The 19,617-nt window shown below is 39.7% G+C and overlaps 1 protein-coding gene across 1 annotated transcript; it reads right to left on the reverse strand.

Annotated features, from left to right (window-relative positions):
• On the reverse strand, positions 6,401-8,338 carry LOC109820809 (uncharacterized mitochondrial protein AtMg00300-like). The gene is made up of 2 exons (XM_020387006.1): positions 8,111-8,338; positions 6,401-6,526 (listed from the first exon to the last, which is right to left on the reverse strand). Exons 1-2 carry the CDS (start codon positions 8,336-8,338, stop codon positions 6,401-6,403), a joined length of 354 nt encoding a protein of 117 aa, XP_020242595.1.

Below are 19,617 nucleotides of genomic sequence, written 5' to 3' on the forward strand. Positions count from 1 at the left end.
GCGACAATTGGCCAAGGCCGCAGAATCGATGGACGAGATCCGCTACATTGAGGATCTAAAGTCCAGACAGCGCCAGGTGCAACAACGGCGAACAACCAACTCCTCCTCTAAAGCGGAGACAAATGAATGGGTCCGCATCAAGAGGGCTCGCTCAACCCTCGAAGAGCGAATCAAGAAACGCCGCGCATTGCTTGTGCATGCTCGAGTCCTTCTGCAGAAAGCGGAAGAGATGCAGAAAGAAGAGACGGTCAAGAAGCCATCAAAACACAAGCAGATGTGGGTGCCAAAGGCAAAACCGGCGCCAAAGACAAGAGTGGACGGAAATACCGTCCAACCTTCATCAAATTCAGATCCAGTGTCCCCTGTCCCCGTACCTCCGGTGGAGCCAGGTAAGAACGTGGGTCCTTCAAGATCCAGGGTTCCTTTGAAAGGTCGTCTCGGTCCTTTACCGGAAAACCGAGGTAAAGCACCTATCAAGGAGCGATTGGGACCGTTGAAAGGTCCCCAAACAACAAACCAGACCGGGGGTCGTGCTAATCCCCCCAAGAAAGATAACAAAGGGAAAGCCCATGTTACCGACTGCATTGGATTGCGGGTCGAAGTTCAAGAGCCCGTTAAATTTTCACGCTCGCAAAAGCGTAGACTTGAACGAGCGACTTTTGAAAACGCTAATAAAGCGTCGTATCCCCAGAGGGAAGCACCTTCGTCTGATGATGATAGTGTTATACCTGGGATGTCATGCCAACACTTTATGAGTTGCTCCAGTTATCAAACTGACGAGTTGTACTATAGAGCTGGGGGTATGAGTAAGTCTCGGAAGAGAGACACCAGAGACACGGATTCTCACTGTCCGTGTGCCAACATAATCAAGGCGGTGTTGTCGGAATGCTGCTGTACTAAAAGCCCAAGGAGAGTTTCGGTGTTCGAGAGGATTTCTACTAGAACATCCGAAAACAAGTCAAGACGTTTCCGTAGGAAGAAGCCTGTCTGCCAAGAGGACGAGTTCCTAGAGGTGTCTGCTAATATGACCGGCAGAGGGAAATCGACAAGACACTCTAGCTCAGATCAACTTGCCGAAGCATCCCAGCGCATGACTCGATTGCGGTCAGGGATCAATATGCGAAAGAATTACCAAAGGATGCAAAAGGGACTTCCTTTGGAAGAGGAGGCGTCAGATGCTGGTTCAGACTCCTACTCGGCTATAGCACGGCGTCTAGTGCGGGACAGCCTTACGAATCACTTATGATCAGCGCTGAACAAGTAAACAAGATGCTTAAAGAGGCCCTGACTAAGCAGAAGGAAGCTTTCAAGTTCGAGATGGAGATGGCCATGCAACAGATGAGAGAGATGCATGATCAGCAAATCGCGGCACTGATAACTCACCAAGGAGAACCCAGTCGTCGCAATAATCCGAATCAAGAGGAGAATGAACGGGAAAAGGATAATGTCAACATAACTATCCCTCCTGTCAACAACAATAACGGAGGCGGTCCTTCGGATGATAATGGGAAGGAGGACCATGTTACCTCTCCCAGAAACCACTCGAAGACAGATGTGAGTGAAGACAAGAAAATGAAGGATTTGGAGAGCAAAATCAACGCGTTGATGAATGCTCAAGAAGTGAAGAAGTCTGGCATACCATGTCCATACCCAAGGGAATGGGAATCAATTCCATATCTGGCAAAGTTCAATTTAATTAACTTCACGTCGTTTGATGGAAAGGGTTCCCCTACCCAACACTTGATATATTTTAAGTCTCACTTAGGAATAATCTCCGGCAATGAACCCTTAATGGTGCGGTCATTCGTTGGCACTCTTCGCGGAGCAGCCTTCGATTGGTATCGTCGCCTCAAACCGGGGAGTATCAGTAGTTAGGATGATATAGAGGATATGTTTCTGACGAACTTCTTTGACGACGACACCGAGATCTCAATCGGCACTCTATTTGACGAGAAGCAGAAGAATGGTGAGACAGTCGAAAACTTCGTGAAGAGATTCCGAAACAAAGCAATGAATTGCAGGGATCCGGTCAGTGAAGACTTTATCCTCGAGACTTGTCACAATAACCTTTCATTGGACATCCTCGAAGCTATGGGAATGGTACCGCCAAAGACCTGGAAGGATTTAAAGGTGCGAGGAGAACGAGCCGAGCGATTCCTTAAAAGGAAGAAGGTGGAAAGGGGCCAAATAGCTAATAATGCCCCGCAACAGAACTTTGTCCCTAAGGGAAAAGCACATGCGAATGCTGTGGACGCGAATCAAACATTCAAGGTGCAAGCGCAACCGCAACAGCAGCAACAAAAGGCGCCTCAACAATCAAGGTCACAACAGTAATCCCGAAGGCAGCAAAAGACTTCGGAACCGAAACTCCAAAAAGAGTATTCCTTCAAGGACGAAGACGTTCCAGCCATCTTCGAATCCCTCCTTGAAAACAACAAGATCAAGCTACCACCTATCGTCAATCAGGAGGAAGCTGACAATACTACGGATCCGAAGTACTGCGGGTACCACAGGAGGATCCTTCATCCCACCAAGGATTGCTTCGCTCTCAAGAATAGCATCCAAACATAAGTATAAGAGTATAAACTGCTTCTTAAAACTCCGACAAGTATAAGAGTATAAACTGCTTCTTAAGACTCCGACAAGTATAAGAGTATAAACTGCTTCTTAATACTCCGAAGAGTATACGAGTATAAACTGCTTCTCAACACTCCGAAGAGTATACGAGTATAAACTGCTTCTTAACACTCCGACAAGTATATGAGTATAAACTGCTTCTTAATCCTCCAATCGGTATATGAGTTTAAACTGCTCCCTGATACTCCAATAGGTATATGAGTCTAAATTGTTTCCTACCATTGATGGGAAGTTCCTGGAGAATGTTACGCTAATATTCTTAAGGATAACCCAAACATGTAACGGAGTACAAAGTCAGACCCAGTTCCAAGAAAGAAGCTGGGGTGGATGAGTCATGTAATGGGAAGTTCCCGGAAGAACACTATATGTAATAACCCGATAATTACGAACAAGGTGATAAACATTAAACCCTCACCATAATTTGTACTCCCACTCTCACTGTCTACCTGGTCAAACCTTCATACAGTTAGGACCACAATCAAAATCCCCTCTCGATTCCTCCAATGAACGAGAGGTCCACAAATCGAGCGATCAAACCTTCCTACAGTTAGGATCGCCTCAAACCTCCCAAAACCTTCCTACAGTTAGGACCAAAACCGCAATTCACTCTCGATAAACGAGAAATTCATCTTTAGTTCGGTAATCAAACCTTCCGACAGTTAGGGTTATCTGAATCTTTTTGATTCTCGGAGTGGAGATCCCACTCTTAGTTTCACCTTTCCGGATTCTAGGGGTGGAGATCCCACCTCGAGTCTCCTTTCCAGCTGAAGATAGAATATAAAATTCTTCTTTCTCAATATCGGGAGATAGAATATAAAATTCTTCCTCTCCCATTTCGGGTTTGTCTTCGCCCCAAGAGAAGACACCATTTTTTTCAACTCCCAAAATCTGTGCCTCACAGGTACGGAGAATTTTATCCCGAATCCTAAGTAGGGATAAGTCAACACCTAACACGCGTTGCCGGTTTAGTCTTTTACCGATTGAAAAAGACACCAGAATCCAGTCTGGGGAATTTTATCCCGAAGCCTAAGCAGGGATAAGCCAACGCCTAACACGCATTGCCGGTTTAGTCTTTCACCGATTGAAAAAAGACACCAGAGTATAATTCTGGGGACTTTCATCCCGAATCCTAAGTAGGGATGAGTCAATGCCTAATACGCGTTACCGGTTTAGTCTTTCACCGATTGAAAAAGACACCAGAGTACAATTCTGGGGACTTTCATCCCGAATCCTAAGTAGGGATGAGTCAACGCCTAATACGTGTTGCCGGATGCCATGTTCCCGTAAGAAATGACGAAGTTTATGTATTCAAAATCATAGCATTAAGTCTAAGAGAAGCAATTCTCTTAGCACAACGTTACATGTGAAACGGGTTTTAATAATTCACATGCTAGCCCGATTCAAACGGTAATCGGTAAAGGCACGTCAAACCCGTTGATGGCCGGGGGTTTGCCAAAAATCCCAAAGCCTATGTCTAAAAGTAAGGATAAGTCAGCGTCTAACACGCGTTGCCGGGTAGTCTATTCCCGTGAGAAAGACGAAGTCTACGTATTCAATGTCGTAGCACTAAAAGAGTTAACTCTTTTAGCACAACGTTATGTGCAGAACGGATCTAAACAATCTGCATGCTAGCCCGACTCAAACGGTAGTCGGTAAAGGCTCATCAAACCCGTTGATGGCTGAGAATTTGCTAAAAATTCTATAAGTGCGAGTCATTGGTGCATCAGCTCTGTTAGTTGGTCTCGTGACTCGATTATCCAACAACATTAAAATAAGATCCACAAATGCAGATGAATCAGCTTTAATAGTTGGTCCTGCAACTCCGACACTTGGGACCGCCGTGCTCCAATACCTTAAGAGCTTAAACTGTGTATACTCCAGTAAACGTACGAGTATAAACTGTGTCAACGTACGACGTTCGAAACCCGAGGGTCAACGCCGGTCAACCGTCAACGCGTAACCCTAGGTAAACGCCAGTCAACGCGTTGTGACCAAAAAGTCAACATTCGACGTTCGAAACCCTAGGGTCAATGCCGGTCAACGCGTAACCCTAGGTCAACGCCGGTCAACACGTTGCGACAAAAAGTCAACATTCAACGTTCAAAACCCTGGGGTCAACGCCGGTCAACGCGTAACCCTAGGTCAACGCCAGTCAACGCGTTGCGACAAAAAGTCAACATTCAACGTTCGAAACCCTAGGGTCAACGCCATGTCAACGCGTTGCGACAAAAAGTCAACATACGGTGATCTGAAACCCTAAGTCAACGCAATGTGACAGAGATAGTCAGTCCAAAGTCAATGACACGAGCCAAACTCAACTCACTGGTGATAGACTCAAGACTCCGACGACGGCCAGACGATAAACGCAGCGCCGGAAGAACTTCGGCTATTCGTCAAAGCATGGAATAGACCGAAAATCGAAGGAGTCAAGAGTTGAAGCTAACTACAGGTCCTTTACGCTGACTGAAAGCTAGACCAATCACATCCAAAGTATTCCAGCCTCTTCTATAAAAGAAACGAGTCCGGAACGCTTTGGAGGGGGTATCTGTAGGCATCGAAAATTGTCTATAGGTCTCCACGAACAGCTCAGTGTTAAGGAATGACGATGAACGTCACTATCCGGTTCACAGGAGTTCGATTGATGTCGATGAATGCTTAAAGTAAATCGACGAACTACGTGAACTAACGAAGGTACGGGCTAATCGGGAGCCCCGCAATGTTTACAAAAGGAACAATGCCCTTCATGCCTCATTCATTCTACAGATGATCCAACCATCGGAGCTTATAAAACACCTCGTCGGCTTTCCAATGCACTTCGAATCACTCAAATCCGAGTTCGGACGAAGGAATTACAGCGGAAACCGTCAAAAAACACCAAAAGGAGTGTCTCGGACCAACGAGACACCCTTCGGTGTCTCGGCTAAGGCCGAGACACCCTTGGGTGTATTGGCCCAAACCGAGACACCCTAGGGTGTCTCGGATCAATGGGAGACACCCTAGGGTGTCTCCGAACAAGTGGAGACACCCTGGGGTGTCTCCAAGGCAGATTTGGGCTTTTAAGCGTTTTTAACCGCTCCGTTATCCCCTCAAGCCTATAAATACAAGCCTTAGGCCTTATTTTTTCAAATCTGGATTTTTTAGAGAATTGGCGAAGCCCTGCCGGACTGAAGAGTGATTTAGCACTTCAACGCAAGAGAGTTCTTCGTTAGATCTATATCACCCGTACCCGATCCTTAGTATTATCCCGTTGTGGTAATATTAAGAAGAGCAAATATCTCGCTTTTATCGAGATAGGCGCTTCAAGTTTCTAGATCTTCTCGCGGATCGATGAAGCTCTGGATCAGATCTGATTACCAGGTAGTCCACGGATATCAACATCCCCGTCACAGGCTAAAGACCCACGCAAGCAAGAGACGACGAACGGATCTTGTGTTTATTTTCAAGAAAGTTGTAATTTTTATTTATTTGTTTTTTGAATTCATTTGTAACGTTTGAAGTTTTAATGAAATCAATGATGAAGGCAACTTTCAACGAAAACACTCACAACTCCCACTGCATGGGCAATATCTGACCTCGTGCAGACCATTGCGTACATCAGACTACTAATGACTGATGAATACGACACCTTCCTCATATGCCCCTTCTCTGCATCAGTTTTGGGTGATTGTTCACCAGACAACTTGAACTGGCTTCCAAGGGACGTGCTAACGACCTTAGCATTCTGCATGTTGAATCTCTGAAGTGCTTTCTCAATGTATTCAGACTAACTCAACTTCAACGTCCCCTCAGCCGCATCTCGGCTGATCCGCATCCCAGGAATTTGCTTCGCTGCACCCAGATCTTTCATGGCAAACTCCTTTGCTAACTGCTTCTTCAGCTTGTTTATCTCCTGTAAACACGGTCGTGCAAATAACATGTCATCGACATACAGCAATAACACGATATAGCTGGACTCGAACCTCTTGAAGTAACAGCAATGATCTGAATTGCATCTACCACAGCCATTGCTCTGCATGAAGTTATCAAACTTCTTATACCACTGCCGTGGAGCATGTTTCAATTCGTATAAGCTCTGCTTGAGCCTACACACCATCTCTTCCTTTCCTTCTTCAATGAAGCCAACAGGTTGCTTCATGTAGATTTCTTCATCCAAGTCGCCATGAAGAAAGGCAGTCTTCACATCTAACTGTTCAAGGTTGAGATTTTCAGCAGCTACCAAGCTCAACACCACCCTGATGGTTGTGAGCTTCACAACGGGAGAAAATATCTCTGTATAATCCACTCCTTCCCGCTGTTGGAACCCCTTCACGACTAATCTAGCCTTGTATCTTTTCTTTCCATCACTCTCCTGCTTGACTCGGTAAACCCACTTGTTATGTAAGGCCTTCTTCTGTGCAGGTAGCTGGGCTAACTCCCATGTCTCGTTCGAGTGGAGAGAATCCATCTCTTCTTGCATTGCATGCTCCCACTGTTGAGATTCTCTCACTTGCATAGCCTCCTCATAGCATTCTGGTTCTCCACTATCTGTCAAAAGTAGGTAGTCTAGTGACGAGAGATACCTGGGATTCGGTTTGGGTACCATGGATGATCTCCTAAGCTCCTCGCCCTAGGTAGTCGGTTCTGCAACTGGAGTCTCCTCCGTACTTTGGTCAGAATCGACGTTGTCTCCCTCATCTGGAAGTTCCTCCAAGTCCATGTACTTGGATGTGTCTGCATTCGTAGTGTTGCTCCCACTGCTTTGGCCCGCTTTTGCATTGTCCCTGTCCTTGTACATCACTTCCTCATTGAATATGACGTCTCGGCTTCTGATGATTTTCCTGTTCTTCTCATCCCACAGACGATACCCGAACTCATCAATGCCGTACCCAATGAATGTACACTTCAATGACTTAGCTTCTAGCTTGTCCCTGACATGGTCACTGATGTGGACATATATCACGCACCCAAAGACTCTTAAGTGTGAGAGATTAACTTTCTTACCACTCCAAACCTCTTCCGGAATCCCAAAGTTCAATAGAACTGATGGTCCGTGATTTATCAAGTACGCTGCTGTATGCACCGCGTCCGCCCAAAAAGTTTTTGGTAGACCTGCATGTAGACGCATGCTCCTCGCACGCTCTGTCAGCGTTCTGTTTATTCTTTCTGCTACGCCGTTCTGTTGTGGCGTCCCTGGAGTAGTCCTCTCCAAACGAATCTCGTTCAGAACACGGAACTTCTTGAACTCCTCCAAATTATATTCTCCACCATTGTCTGATCTCAGACACTTCACTTTCAGATCTGTCTCGTTCTCCACCATGGATTTCCACTTCTTAAAGATGTTGAACACCTCTGACTTGTGCTTCATGAAGTATACCCACACCTTCCTCGAGTGATCGTCAATAAAGGTGATGTAGTACGCCGAACCGCCAAGAGAAGACACGCTAGCTGGACCCCATACAGCTTTAGGTGGTCTTCCACCCTTCAGAAAACTAACTCTCTTCTGCTTCCTGAAGATGCAGTCTTCGCAAACACCGACTTCCACCGAATCAATGCCAATTAGCTTTCCTTCTGAGTGTAGAATCTTCATACCCTTCTCACTCATGTGTCCCAGCCTATTATGCCATAGATCTGCACTCTCCTTGTCTGCAGCAATCGCGAGTGTGTCACTAGCGTGTGAAGTTTGGTAGAGGGTACCGGTCTTGTTACCACGGGCAACCACCATTGTACCGTTAGAGATTTTCCACGAATCTCCGGTGAATGTTGTAACATAGCCTTCTTCTCCAAGCTGACCTACCAAAATAAGATTCCTCTTCAACTTCGGTACGTGTCTGACATTCTTCAGAGACCACTTAGAGCCCTTCAACTGTATTTACACGTCGCCTCTCCCAATTACACTACAGGGTTCATTATCCCCCAAGTATACTTTTTCAAAGTCCCCTGCTACATAGTTCTGAAATAGCTTTCTATTAGCAGTGGCGTGGAATGAGGCTCCCGAATTAATAACCCATGAATCGGAATCACTATCCATAGCGAGAATCAGCGCATCTTGCACAATATGAGCCTCCTGCTCATTTTTCTTCGGTGCTTTACAGGTAGAAGACATGTGGCCCTCCTGACCGTAGTTCCAACATTTGCCCTTAATAGGTCTCACCTTCGAGTTCGACCTCTTTTTTTTCAACTTCGATCGATTCCTGTTTTGGTTCTCCCTATTATGACTTCCGCCTCTCTGCTCGAGACTTAGGGCTGAACCTGAACCTTCTGATTCATTCGATTTTCTTCTAACCTCCTCGGATAGAATCATAGCTACTACCTCCTTCAGCTTCAACTTCTCCTTCCCTGCCGAGTTGCTTATTGCGGTCACGCAACCTGCCCAACTATCCGACAACGGCGATAGTATCAATAGGGCCTGCACTTCGTCATCGAACTTGATGTCGACTGAGATAAGTTGATCAACAATCGTGTTAAACTCGCTGAGATGCATTGTGAAGGAACATCCTTCTGCCATCTTGAGGTTGAATAGCGTCTTGACGAGATGCACCTTATTTGAAGCTGACAGTTGCTCGTACATCGTTACGAGCGCTTTTATAAGTCCTACCGTCGTCTTCTCCTTTAATATATTGTGTGCTACAAATTTTGCGAGGGTCAATCGGACCTGCCCCAAGGCTTTTTGATCCAATATTTCCCAGTCTTCGTCGAATTCTTCTTTCTTCTTTCCTTTTGCTTTACCCATCAACGGACGGTAAAGATCCTTTTGGTACAGATAGTCCTCCATCTGTGACTTCCAGTAGGCGAAGTCTGATCCGTCAAACTTCTCAATTTTTGATTTGCCTTCTTCTGCCATTTCTTACACACACAGATCTGAACAATGGCTCTGATACCAGTTGTTGGGGAAATATCAGATACGCTTCGACACCCGTTCTGCGGAATTTGCCCTACCGGATCTTGTGTTAAGCAATGGAAAAAAAATCACTATAAATCAAAAATAATTGTAAGAACAGAGAACACCAAATTTTAACGAGGTTCGGCAACTTGCCTATGTCCTCGGGAGTCACACAAACAATTTCCTTTATATTAAAGAATGTTACAAAGCTTGTAAAAGAGTAGATCTCAAACTTGAGATCTCTCAAAAGAAGAGCCAAACAGAAACTCTCTGTTGTTCAAATAAAAGGCGCAAGATTTTACAACAGTAAAATCTCCTCTCTCTCCTCAATAAAACGCTACAGGAAACAGGAGATTTTTCCTCTAAAAAAATTCTCCTTTGAAGCTCTGCTTTAGTGGCCGCCGCCAGAATAAATGAGATGAGAAGAAGAGAAAACGGGGCAACTGCTTCTCGTGCTCTGGTTCCTTTAAATAGGGAAACCCTAGGGCTGAGAGGGAGTAGGATCCAGCTGGATCCAACACAGCTCGCAGGCGAAATTTCGCCTTCGCCTCCAACGTCCGCAGCAGGCGAGAGTCCCTCTTCACACACAGGCGATCTCCACACCTGTTCGAGCTCAAATCCGCCTGCAACCATCTCGCCTGCAAGGGGGAGGGGTCTCGAATCCGCCTTCAGCAGCCGCTCGAAATCCGCCTGTTCGAGGACCGCTCGAAAAACTCGCCTGAAGCTCTTCTCGCTCGAGTTCGCCGATTGGACCTCACCCGAAGTCCATCGATCTCGCCAACAGGGCATCTCCCTCGCCTGTTCGAGATCCGCCCGAGCCTTCTCTAACTCAATTTCGCTGAAGCTCGCCTCGTTCGTCGCTGATAAGGTAAGGGGCTACACTCATTTCCAACAAAATGTACCTATTATGTGTGTATTGTTAAAACAATAGAATGAATATCTTTGAGATAAGTTAGACATAGGAATGTAGAAGAAAACATTTCTTTCCTACTTCGAGATTAATATTTTGATCGAAAGGCTAAATGGCACTTAAACACCACAAAGTTTACGTTTTGGCACTTAATTAACCCAAGCATCTGTTATTTTATTTTTTTTACGACACTTAAATACCATGAGTTTCACGAGTTTAGTACACTTATACTTTCTGTTAGTCATATGTGAGAATATTTTATAAACTATTCTCATATGAACATTCTCACGTGTCTATCACATGACAGATTTAGTTCCTCTTTAACCTTATTAATGGCTAAAATTATTGTTTCTACCTACCCCCCAACAAATTTAAAAATTCTATCATTTAATTTGAAACCCAATATCCTAATTGAATCCCTCTTTCTCCTACATTTTCTACAGGCAGCCATGAAATAGAGCTCTAGTGCTTCATCTCCTCCTTCAAGTTACAGAATTGGTGAAGAGAGGAAGACTAGAGTTTACTATTATAAGGTACAGACCAATTTTGGAGACAACTTGGACCATGAAGAATTATATATGGTGGACGGTTTTTGGATATCCAAAAAATACAAATTTTTTGATTAAAAACTTAGTTCTTTATCTCCCAGTGCTCAAATAATGATTAGGAAGTTATTATGTGAAAAAGATGACTCTAAGAAAGGGGTTAACGGTGGTGATGTGGAGAAATTGAAAATAATGGAAAGAAATTTGAGAGACAAGAAGATGAAAGTTTGATAGTTGGGCAGTATTAGCTCCTAATTAATTTGTCTTCTTGCATGCTAAAAGGGACTTTGTGTGGATCTAAAGCCAGATTTGAGACAAATCAACTAACAAGTTACTGAAGACTAGTCTCAACAGTTGGACTTGCTTGATGGAAAACCAGTTCTCATTAATGCTTCTCATTAAGAAAGAAGAAAATAAAGGTCTTGGGCAAATGAGGACGCTTTACTTTTTAATGGGTAATAATGCGTCTGAGGCATTTCTTTGATGCCATCACCTTCAAAAATAAAAATAAAATAAAATAAAGGTCTTATACATAATTGAATCATCCTAGCTACTAGCTAGTTTAAGGAGGGATACTCTTTCATAATCATTGGCATTGCAACGCCAGGCATTAACCCTCATAAGCAAATATAGAACATATGACCTCTCTCGTAGTCATAGACACTGAATTAACTGAGCTAATTTGATGAAGGGTAAATTTCGTAATACCCTCGAGAAATTGACTTATTTTTGAGATAACCCTCAAAAAAGTTTTAAAATGTCAATTAACCCCAAAACTTTTGTAGTTTTGTGAATTTTATTTTTTAGATAACCTCCAACTAGGGATGTCAAATGGGTGGTTTTGGTTGGGTCTTGGTTGGGCCATAAATGGGTGGGCACATTTATGACTACTTGATCATTTATGGCCCATTTAACATTTGCTAAATGGGTCACTTCTCAACCACCCATTTACTAAATGGGTGATTCATGGGTGACCCAATAACCCATTTAGTTATGATTATGATGCTTCTATATATATGTAAGTTTCAGGGATCTACTTGCAAACTTTCAGGGTTTTTTTGGCAAACTTTCAGGGGGGTTTTGCAAACTTTCAGGCGGTTTTTATAAACTTTCAGGGGGGTTTTTGCAAACTTTTAGGGGTTTTCTGTGAACTTTCTGGGGGGTTTCTACAAACTTTCAGGGGGTTTTCTGTAAACTTTTAGGGGGTTTTCTGTAAACTTTTAGGGGGGTTTTCGCAAACTTTCATGGGGTTTTCTATAAACTTTCAGGGGTTTTTCTGTAAACTTTTAGGGGGTTGTCTACAAACTTTTAGGGGTTTTATGTAAACTTTCAGGGGGTTTTCTGTAAACTTTCATGGGGTTTTCTATAAACTTTCAGGGGTTTTTTTGTAAACTTTTAGAGGGTTTCTACAAACTTTCAGGGGGTTTTCTGTAAATATTTTTTTCTCAATTGAATCGACTACTTGGAAAAATTAGGACAGAATTGTGAGCAAAAGAAGCAAATGATGACGGGACTGAGCAAAAGAAGAGATGGACTCGTAACAAGTCTAGTCTACTGCTTGCTCGGTTATTTAAAAAAAGCTCATACTTTGGTCATGTGTCAAAATTTTTAGAATAACGGAGTACCCTCAACATTTAATTCAGTTCTTCTTCATCTTAGGGTCAAATTAGGACAAAGCAAAGAAATGACAAAATATCTTCAGAAAACCCCACCTTGCACGGTTTACAAAACCACACTACCTAACAGCTCTATTTGATAAAAACATCCTACCTAAATTTGGCTCTAAAAACCCACGCACCACACATTCCATAAAAAAATCCTAACTAAATCTTTTTGTTGTCTAAATTTGTCAACAAAATATGGTAAAAATATCACGTCCCACTCCGAGGATCTTAAAAATCCTGCACCTCCTTAGCCTTGCGTGAACTGCTTTGAGAGAGATGGTGTTTTTCTTTCCTTTGTTCAAAATCCATGAGCTATGAGCGTAATTGTTCATTTCTTCATATTTGTTGTTGGTTAAAGTCTATTATTTTTTTCCATGTTTGTTCTTAATTACAGAGTGTCCCCAAGTAATTCTCCTTAAAAAATTTTATCACGCCGGATAACAATACACGCCCTCTTTCTCTCCTGTTTCTCGCGCAATAGACGCAAGTTTTGCAAATTACACTTGGCTGCACACGCATATATCTCCTGCCGACGAAGAATTGTGAGCGCCTACTTTTTATATTTATATATCCTTGAGAGTGTTTTTTGCAATTTTTAAAAGTTTAAGGGTGTTACTTGCAAATTTGATATTTATAGGGGACTACCGAAAATTTTTAGATTTCATGTGTCATTTGCAAGTTTAGAAAATTCTAAGATTGTTTTGTAGTTTTGAACTCTAGAGGGTGTTTTTTGCAATTTTTAAATTTTAAGGGTGCTTTTTATAAATTATAAATTTACAGGGGGGCTGCTAGTAATTTTTGGATTTCATGTGTCATTTGTAGGTTTTGAAATTTCAGGATGGTTTTGTAATTCTAAACTATGGAGGGTGTTTTTCTAAAAATTTAAAACTTTGAGGGTGTTAATTGCAAAATTTAAATTTATAGGGGACTATTAAAATTTTCTAGATTTCATATGTCAATTGCAAGTTTAGAAAACTCTAAGATTGTTTGGTAATTTTAAAGTCTTGAGGGTGTTTTTCTCATTTTCTACAACTTTTAATGGTATTTTTTGTAAATTATAAAATTTTAGGGGGCTGTTGGTAATTTTGAATTTCATGTGTCAAGGTTAGAAAATTTTGATAGTTTTTTTATAATTTTTAACTCTTGAGTGTGTTTTTATAATATTTTAAACTTTGAGGGTGTTTTTTGCAAATCTTAAAATTTTAAGGGGTTGTTAGTCATTTTAAGTTTTTTCTATAATTTTTAACTTGTAAAAATAAGTTTTGTAATTGTTGAAGCGTTGAGGGTGTTTTTAAAACAATATCCATTTAAACGGGCAAATGGGTGGGTAATAACCCATCCATTAATGACTCATTTATCTTTAATAGAAACTATACTCACCCATTTATGACCCATTTAACTAAATGGGTGGGTTTGAATGGTTCATTTGGCGGGTGGGTATGGGTGGGCAATTAGTTTTGGGTCCATTTTAACATCCCTACCACCAACTTTGTAGTTTATTATCTGAAAAGGTTTTGAGGCTAACAAGTGACATGTCCTGTAACTGTTTAACGTTGCCTCAATGTGCACCAAAATTTTTTTGCGTCCCGTGAAGTACGCTCTTTTTATAAAGCAGTCTCAGTCAGTTCGGTGAGCATTGGAAATATGGCCCAAGATTAAGCACAGTGTAGGCCCATCAACCATGTGAGGCTAATTTTTGCAGGATTTTTTTCTAAAACCCAGGGCCAGACCCGTTCTTCACTGTCTGCATTTGAGTGCAAAATTATTAAGGCTAAGTATCAGAAGCCAACCGCCTTAAAGTTTGAAAATGTAAGAAAACCCCCTTAAAGTTTAGATGTTATCCCAACACCCACTTTAACTTTGAGATTTTATCAGAAATACCCTCCTAAAGTGAAACAATGCCTTTAGAAGGGTTTTCTAATAAAATCTCAGAGTTAAAAAGGAATTTTCTGAAAAAAAAAAATCTTAAATGCGGCTTTTCTAGTAATCCATGTACTTAAGGAGAGTTTTCCATTATTTTGAAAGTCACGGGGAATTCTCTGATAATCATCCAAAGTTAATGGGGGTTTTTCTGATATTTTGCTCATAACTAAATGGGAACTGGATCTAGTATGGTATATGGAGTATTTTTTTTTTTATACTGCACACTAAGTAAAGCAGAGTCCACATTAAAGTATATTATAGCACAAGCATCTAAAATTGGGGAAGCTTGTTGAGACAAAAGCTTCTCATCAGAAGATAAATATTTATTGCACAAGGCATAGTTTAAATAGCAATTTATATACTGCTTTGATTGTGGCTTCTCTCCGACTCTTAAAAAGAGGAAAAAAGACATAGCTGCATCTAGTTTTCCTGCTTGTTTTTGTAGACTGATCATGTTAAGCCGAATAACTTGTCTAAATATTCTGACATCCTTTCATGTGCAATAATGTTACCATTAAATTTGAAATGCTGGCGAATTGCAGAGGAGGACCACACAGTAAAATATCATATTCATATTCTAAAGCCTTCTCATATTTCAATTGGTCCCTCTCCCTCACATTTGTTTAAAGTGTACACCTCGGTGATAATGGAGGAACTATTTTTCATGATAGAAATACTATTGGTCTATATGTATCATGTGTTAACTATGTGATACAATTTAAGAAGGAAAATAGACGGCAGAATAGCAGCGATACTAAGGGTGTGTTTGACAATCATTCAAAAGTAGGCCAGATTTGAACCTAGCCCAGTTTTGAATGGTTTTATGTTTGGCAAACTTTAGGACCGATTTTGGACTTGTTTTTCAGCCAAACTTTGGCCTTTAACATGTTCTAGTTTGAACTAGGGCACCAGTCCCCTAGTTCAAACTAGAACCAATTTAAACTTAAACTAGTCCAAATGCCAATCTAGCCCAGTTTTCAATCAATTGCCAAACAAACCCTAAATTTAATTGGCAAAATATATATCAAACAATTCAAGTTATCAAAGTTAAGGAAACAAAAAAAATTGGTGTATAAAAGCGGAAACAAACCTTAATCATTATTATATATATTATATTATTATATATTATATATTATATATTATATATATATAATATATATTTATATATATTATATATATATATATATCATATTATTATTAATATTATATATAATATATATATATGGCCGAAAAGTGATTTCTTAAGGTGCACTTAGATTCCCACCTAAAGGACGGCGGCTAAATCTACTATCATTCCCTAATTGTTTTTTTATCCGCTCCGTTCACGATCTACACGTCTATAAACCTAAACACACATTTTTGAGGGTTGCAGCCGTCGTTTTTTACCTTTCACTCACTCGTCGCGCAATTTTACGCGTTTCAATGAATAGAACTTTTTGCACGGTTCAAGAATGGTTCAAACACGACGGGTTTCACCCAAAATTGGTGTGTTTGGGGGGTTTAAGAACGTGTTAGATCAAATGCAATTGGAGCGGTATCGGAACAAAAACAATTAGGGAATGAGTGATTTATTTAGGCCGCGTCCTTAGGTGGGAATCTAAGGTAGTCACCTGTAGAATCACTTTTCCCATATCCTATGATATACTATATTACTATATATATAATATATATATTACTTAATATATTATATATACTATATTATTAGGAAGAGGTTCTAAATAAAAACCTCCTCTAGCCTAAAAACTAAAAACCAATATCACGTATTGGTTCTAGATGATCAAATGCTAGGAGGGTCGGTCAAACAGTTCAACAGCACCATGCTTAATTACCTCAATCGAACCCCAAATCTGTATCACTGCCAGTGGAATCTGTTTCACTGCAGTGGATCTCGTATTCACTGTAGGTGAAAAACGTGTTCGTTGAGGTAATGAATCGGTTCAATGGCAGTGAATGACGGTCGTTGAGGTATGACTCTGGATTCACTACCTTATAGTGAATCTGGATTCACTGCCGTTGACGGTACTTAATGCACCTGTGGTAGTGTTGCATTGTTTGACTAAATCCTAGCCATTGGATTGATATGTGGTTTTCTTAGTTTTTAGGCCTTAAGGAGGTTTTTAATTAGAACCTCCCTATTATATACTTATAGTATATATAATTAATATTATAAATATTATATATACTATATATAATATATATATATTTATAATATACTATTAATATAAATATATATATGCCGCACGTACCACAACAAATGTTATAGTATATATATATAGTATATATATATATATACTATATATATGCGCCACAGTAGCGCCACAAACAAAAATTATGCAAACCAAGGAAATGGGGCATTTTTATTTGTTTTACCTTTTTTTACCAGGCCCTTTGATAACCTTTAAAAATGAGCGATGGCACTAATGTGATTGTCAGATCCAAACACATCACTCAAAACTAAAATGAAATCTGCAACTGGTATTCTTTTGTGTGTGTGTGTATAATTGCACAGTAAAGTATACGTTATTATTATTTAGATGCTTGTGTGATCTTTGAAAAAATTTTGCTCGTTATTCGCTCAAGATACCGGTTGTAGAATTCGTTTCATATAGAAGTTTTGAGTTTTGTGGTTGGTTGGAAGTTGACGCTCACGTATGTCATCATCATTTTAAAAGTCCACTATGTAACTTTATACATGGATTTCAACAGTTCATGGAATTAATTCTTTATATGCAATTGACAATGAAAATATCATTACCTTACACTTACGTTATACATTTGCACTTTGTCTACCTGAGCCTTTATAAGAACATTTTCATAATAGTATGTGCTATTGCATCCGGATAAAGTAGTGGCCCACACGATACGAAATATCTTAATTTATTATGGTATTTAAAATTCTTACTTTATAAAAGTTATAGTGGATTGAGATAAGATTATATCTAGATAGTTTCCTTGATGGATGGAAACTATTTTTTAAGAAGTCTTATCTTTTAATAATTATAGTTGTAATAGAAGGATCCTAGCCTAGCCTATAAATATAGCTATGGTTACTTCATCAAATTTAGGCTCTTCGTTAAGGCATAGGCTAGAAACTATTTTTATATATTTTTTTATTTTATTTATTTTCATAGTGATCTAACTTGTGTTCTTTATTTATATATATGCTCGGATTATCTATAGTTTTGATCTAATTTTTTGAGTTATAGACCGTTCTAGACAAGAGTGTCTTGGAGGGATTGGGATCCTCTCCTCATCAATAGTGTTTTCTAATATCTCCTCATGCATCTCCACCCTTCATTTTGTAGGACCCACCTTTGCATTTGTACTTGCCCACAAAATAAAGCGTGGAGATGCATGAGAAGATATTAGAAAACACTATTGATGAGGAGAGGATTCCAATCCGTCTTGGAGGTACTTTTTAATTCAATTTATTTTCATTACGTGATCTAATTTATACCTACAAACAAAATTATCAAAAAGGAAATGGCATTTTTATTTGTTTTACCTTTTTTTACCCCCTTTGATCAACCTTTAAAAATGACGATGGCATATGTGATTGTCAGATCCAAACACATCACTCAAAACTAAAATGAAATCTGCAACTGGTATTCTTTTGTGTGTGTGTGTATAATTGCACAGTAAAGTATACGTTATTATTATTTAGATGCTTGTGTGATCTTTGAAAAAATTTTGCTCGTTATTCGCTCAAGATACCGGTTGTAGAATTCGTTTCATATAGAAGTTTTGAGTTTTGTGGTTGGTTGGAAGTTGACGCTCACGTATGTCATCATCATTTTAAAAGTCCACTATGTAACTTTATACATGGATTTCAACAGTTCATGGAATTAATTCTTTATATGCAATTGACAATGAAAATATCATTACCTTACACTTACGTTATACATTTGCACTTTGTCTACCTGAGCCTTTATAAGAACATTTTCATAATAGTATGTGCTATTGCATCCGGATAAAGTAGTGGCCCACACGATACGAAATATCTTAATTTATTATGGTATTTAAAATTCTTACTTTATAAAAGTTATAGTGGATTGAGATAAGATTATATCTAGATAGTTTCCTTGATGGATGGAAACTATTTTTTAAGAAGTCTTATCTTTTAATAATTATAGTTGTAATAGAAGGATCCTAGCCTAGCCTATAAATATAGCTATGGTTACTTCATCAAATTTAGGCTCTTCGTTAAGGCATAGGCTAGAAACTATTTTTATATATTTTTTTATTTTATTTATTTTCATAGTGATCTAACTTGTGTTCTTTATTTATATATATGCTCGGATTATCTATAGTTTTGATCTAATTTTTTGAGTTATAGACCGTTCTAGACAAGAGTGTCTTGGAGGGATTGGGATCCTCTCCTCATCAATAGTGTTTTCTAATATCTTCTCATGCATCTCCACGCTTTATTTTGTGGGCAAGTACAAATGCAAAGGTGGGTCCTACAAAATGAAGGGTGGAGATGCATGAGGAGATATTAGAAAACACTATTGATGAGGAGAGGATTCCAATCCGTCTTGGAGGTACTTTTTAATTCAATTTATTTTCATTACGTGATCTAATTTATTAGGTTATAATTTCTAACATGTGGTATCATAGCCAACTCCATCTAATGTTAGAAATTGTAATCTAAATAAATATAGATCATGCAGCGAAAATAAATTAAATTAAAAAATACCTCTAGCCATTGTTGTCTAGAACAATCTGTAACTCAGAAAATTAGATCAAAACTAGAGATAATTTGAGCATATAGATGAACAAAGAATAAAAGTTAGATCACCGTTAAAATAAATGAAATAAAGAAATATAGAAAGAGTTTCTAGTATATACCTTACCGAAAAGCCTAAATCTGATAAAAAGAACCATGGGTATAAGTTTATGCTAGGCTAAGACCCTTCTGTTATAACTAAAATTCTTAAAAAATAAGACTTCTGAAAGAAAAAACAGTTTCTATCTATCAGGAAAACTATCTAGATATGATATTATTTTAATCCACTACAACTTTTATAGAATAAGAATTTCAAATACTATAACAAATTAAGATAGGATTCAGATCCTCTC

The sequence above is a fragment of the Asparagus officinalis genome, chromosome 8, assembly GCF_001876935.1.
Source record: "Asparagus officinalis chromosome 8, Aspof.V1, whole genome shotgun sequence".
NCBI lineage: Eukaryota > Viridiplantae > Streptophyta > Magnoliopsida > Asparagales > Asparagaceae > Asparagus > Asparagus officinalis.

Coding starts and splice junctions, on each gene's coding strand:
- LOC109820809 (XM_020387006.1), bottom strand. CDS start 8,338: ATGGTGGTTGCCCGTGGTAACAAGACCGGTACCCTCTACCAAACTTCA. Junction 6,527..8,110: donor TCTTCAGGAAGCAGAAGAGA/GTTAGTTTTCTG, acceptor CCGTGTTTACAG/GAGATAAACAAGCTGAAGAA.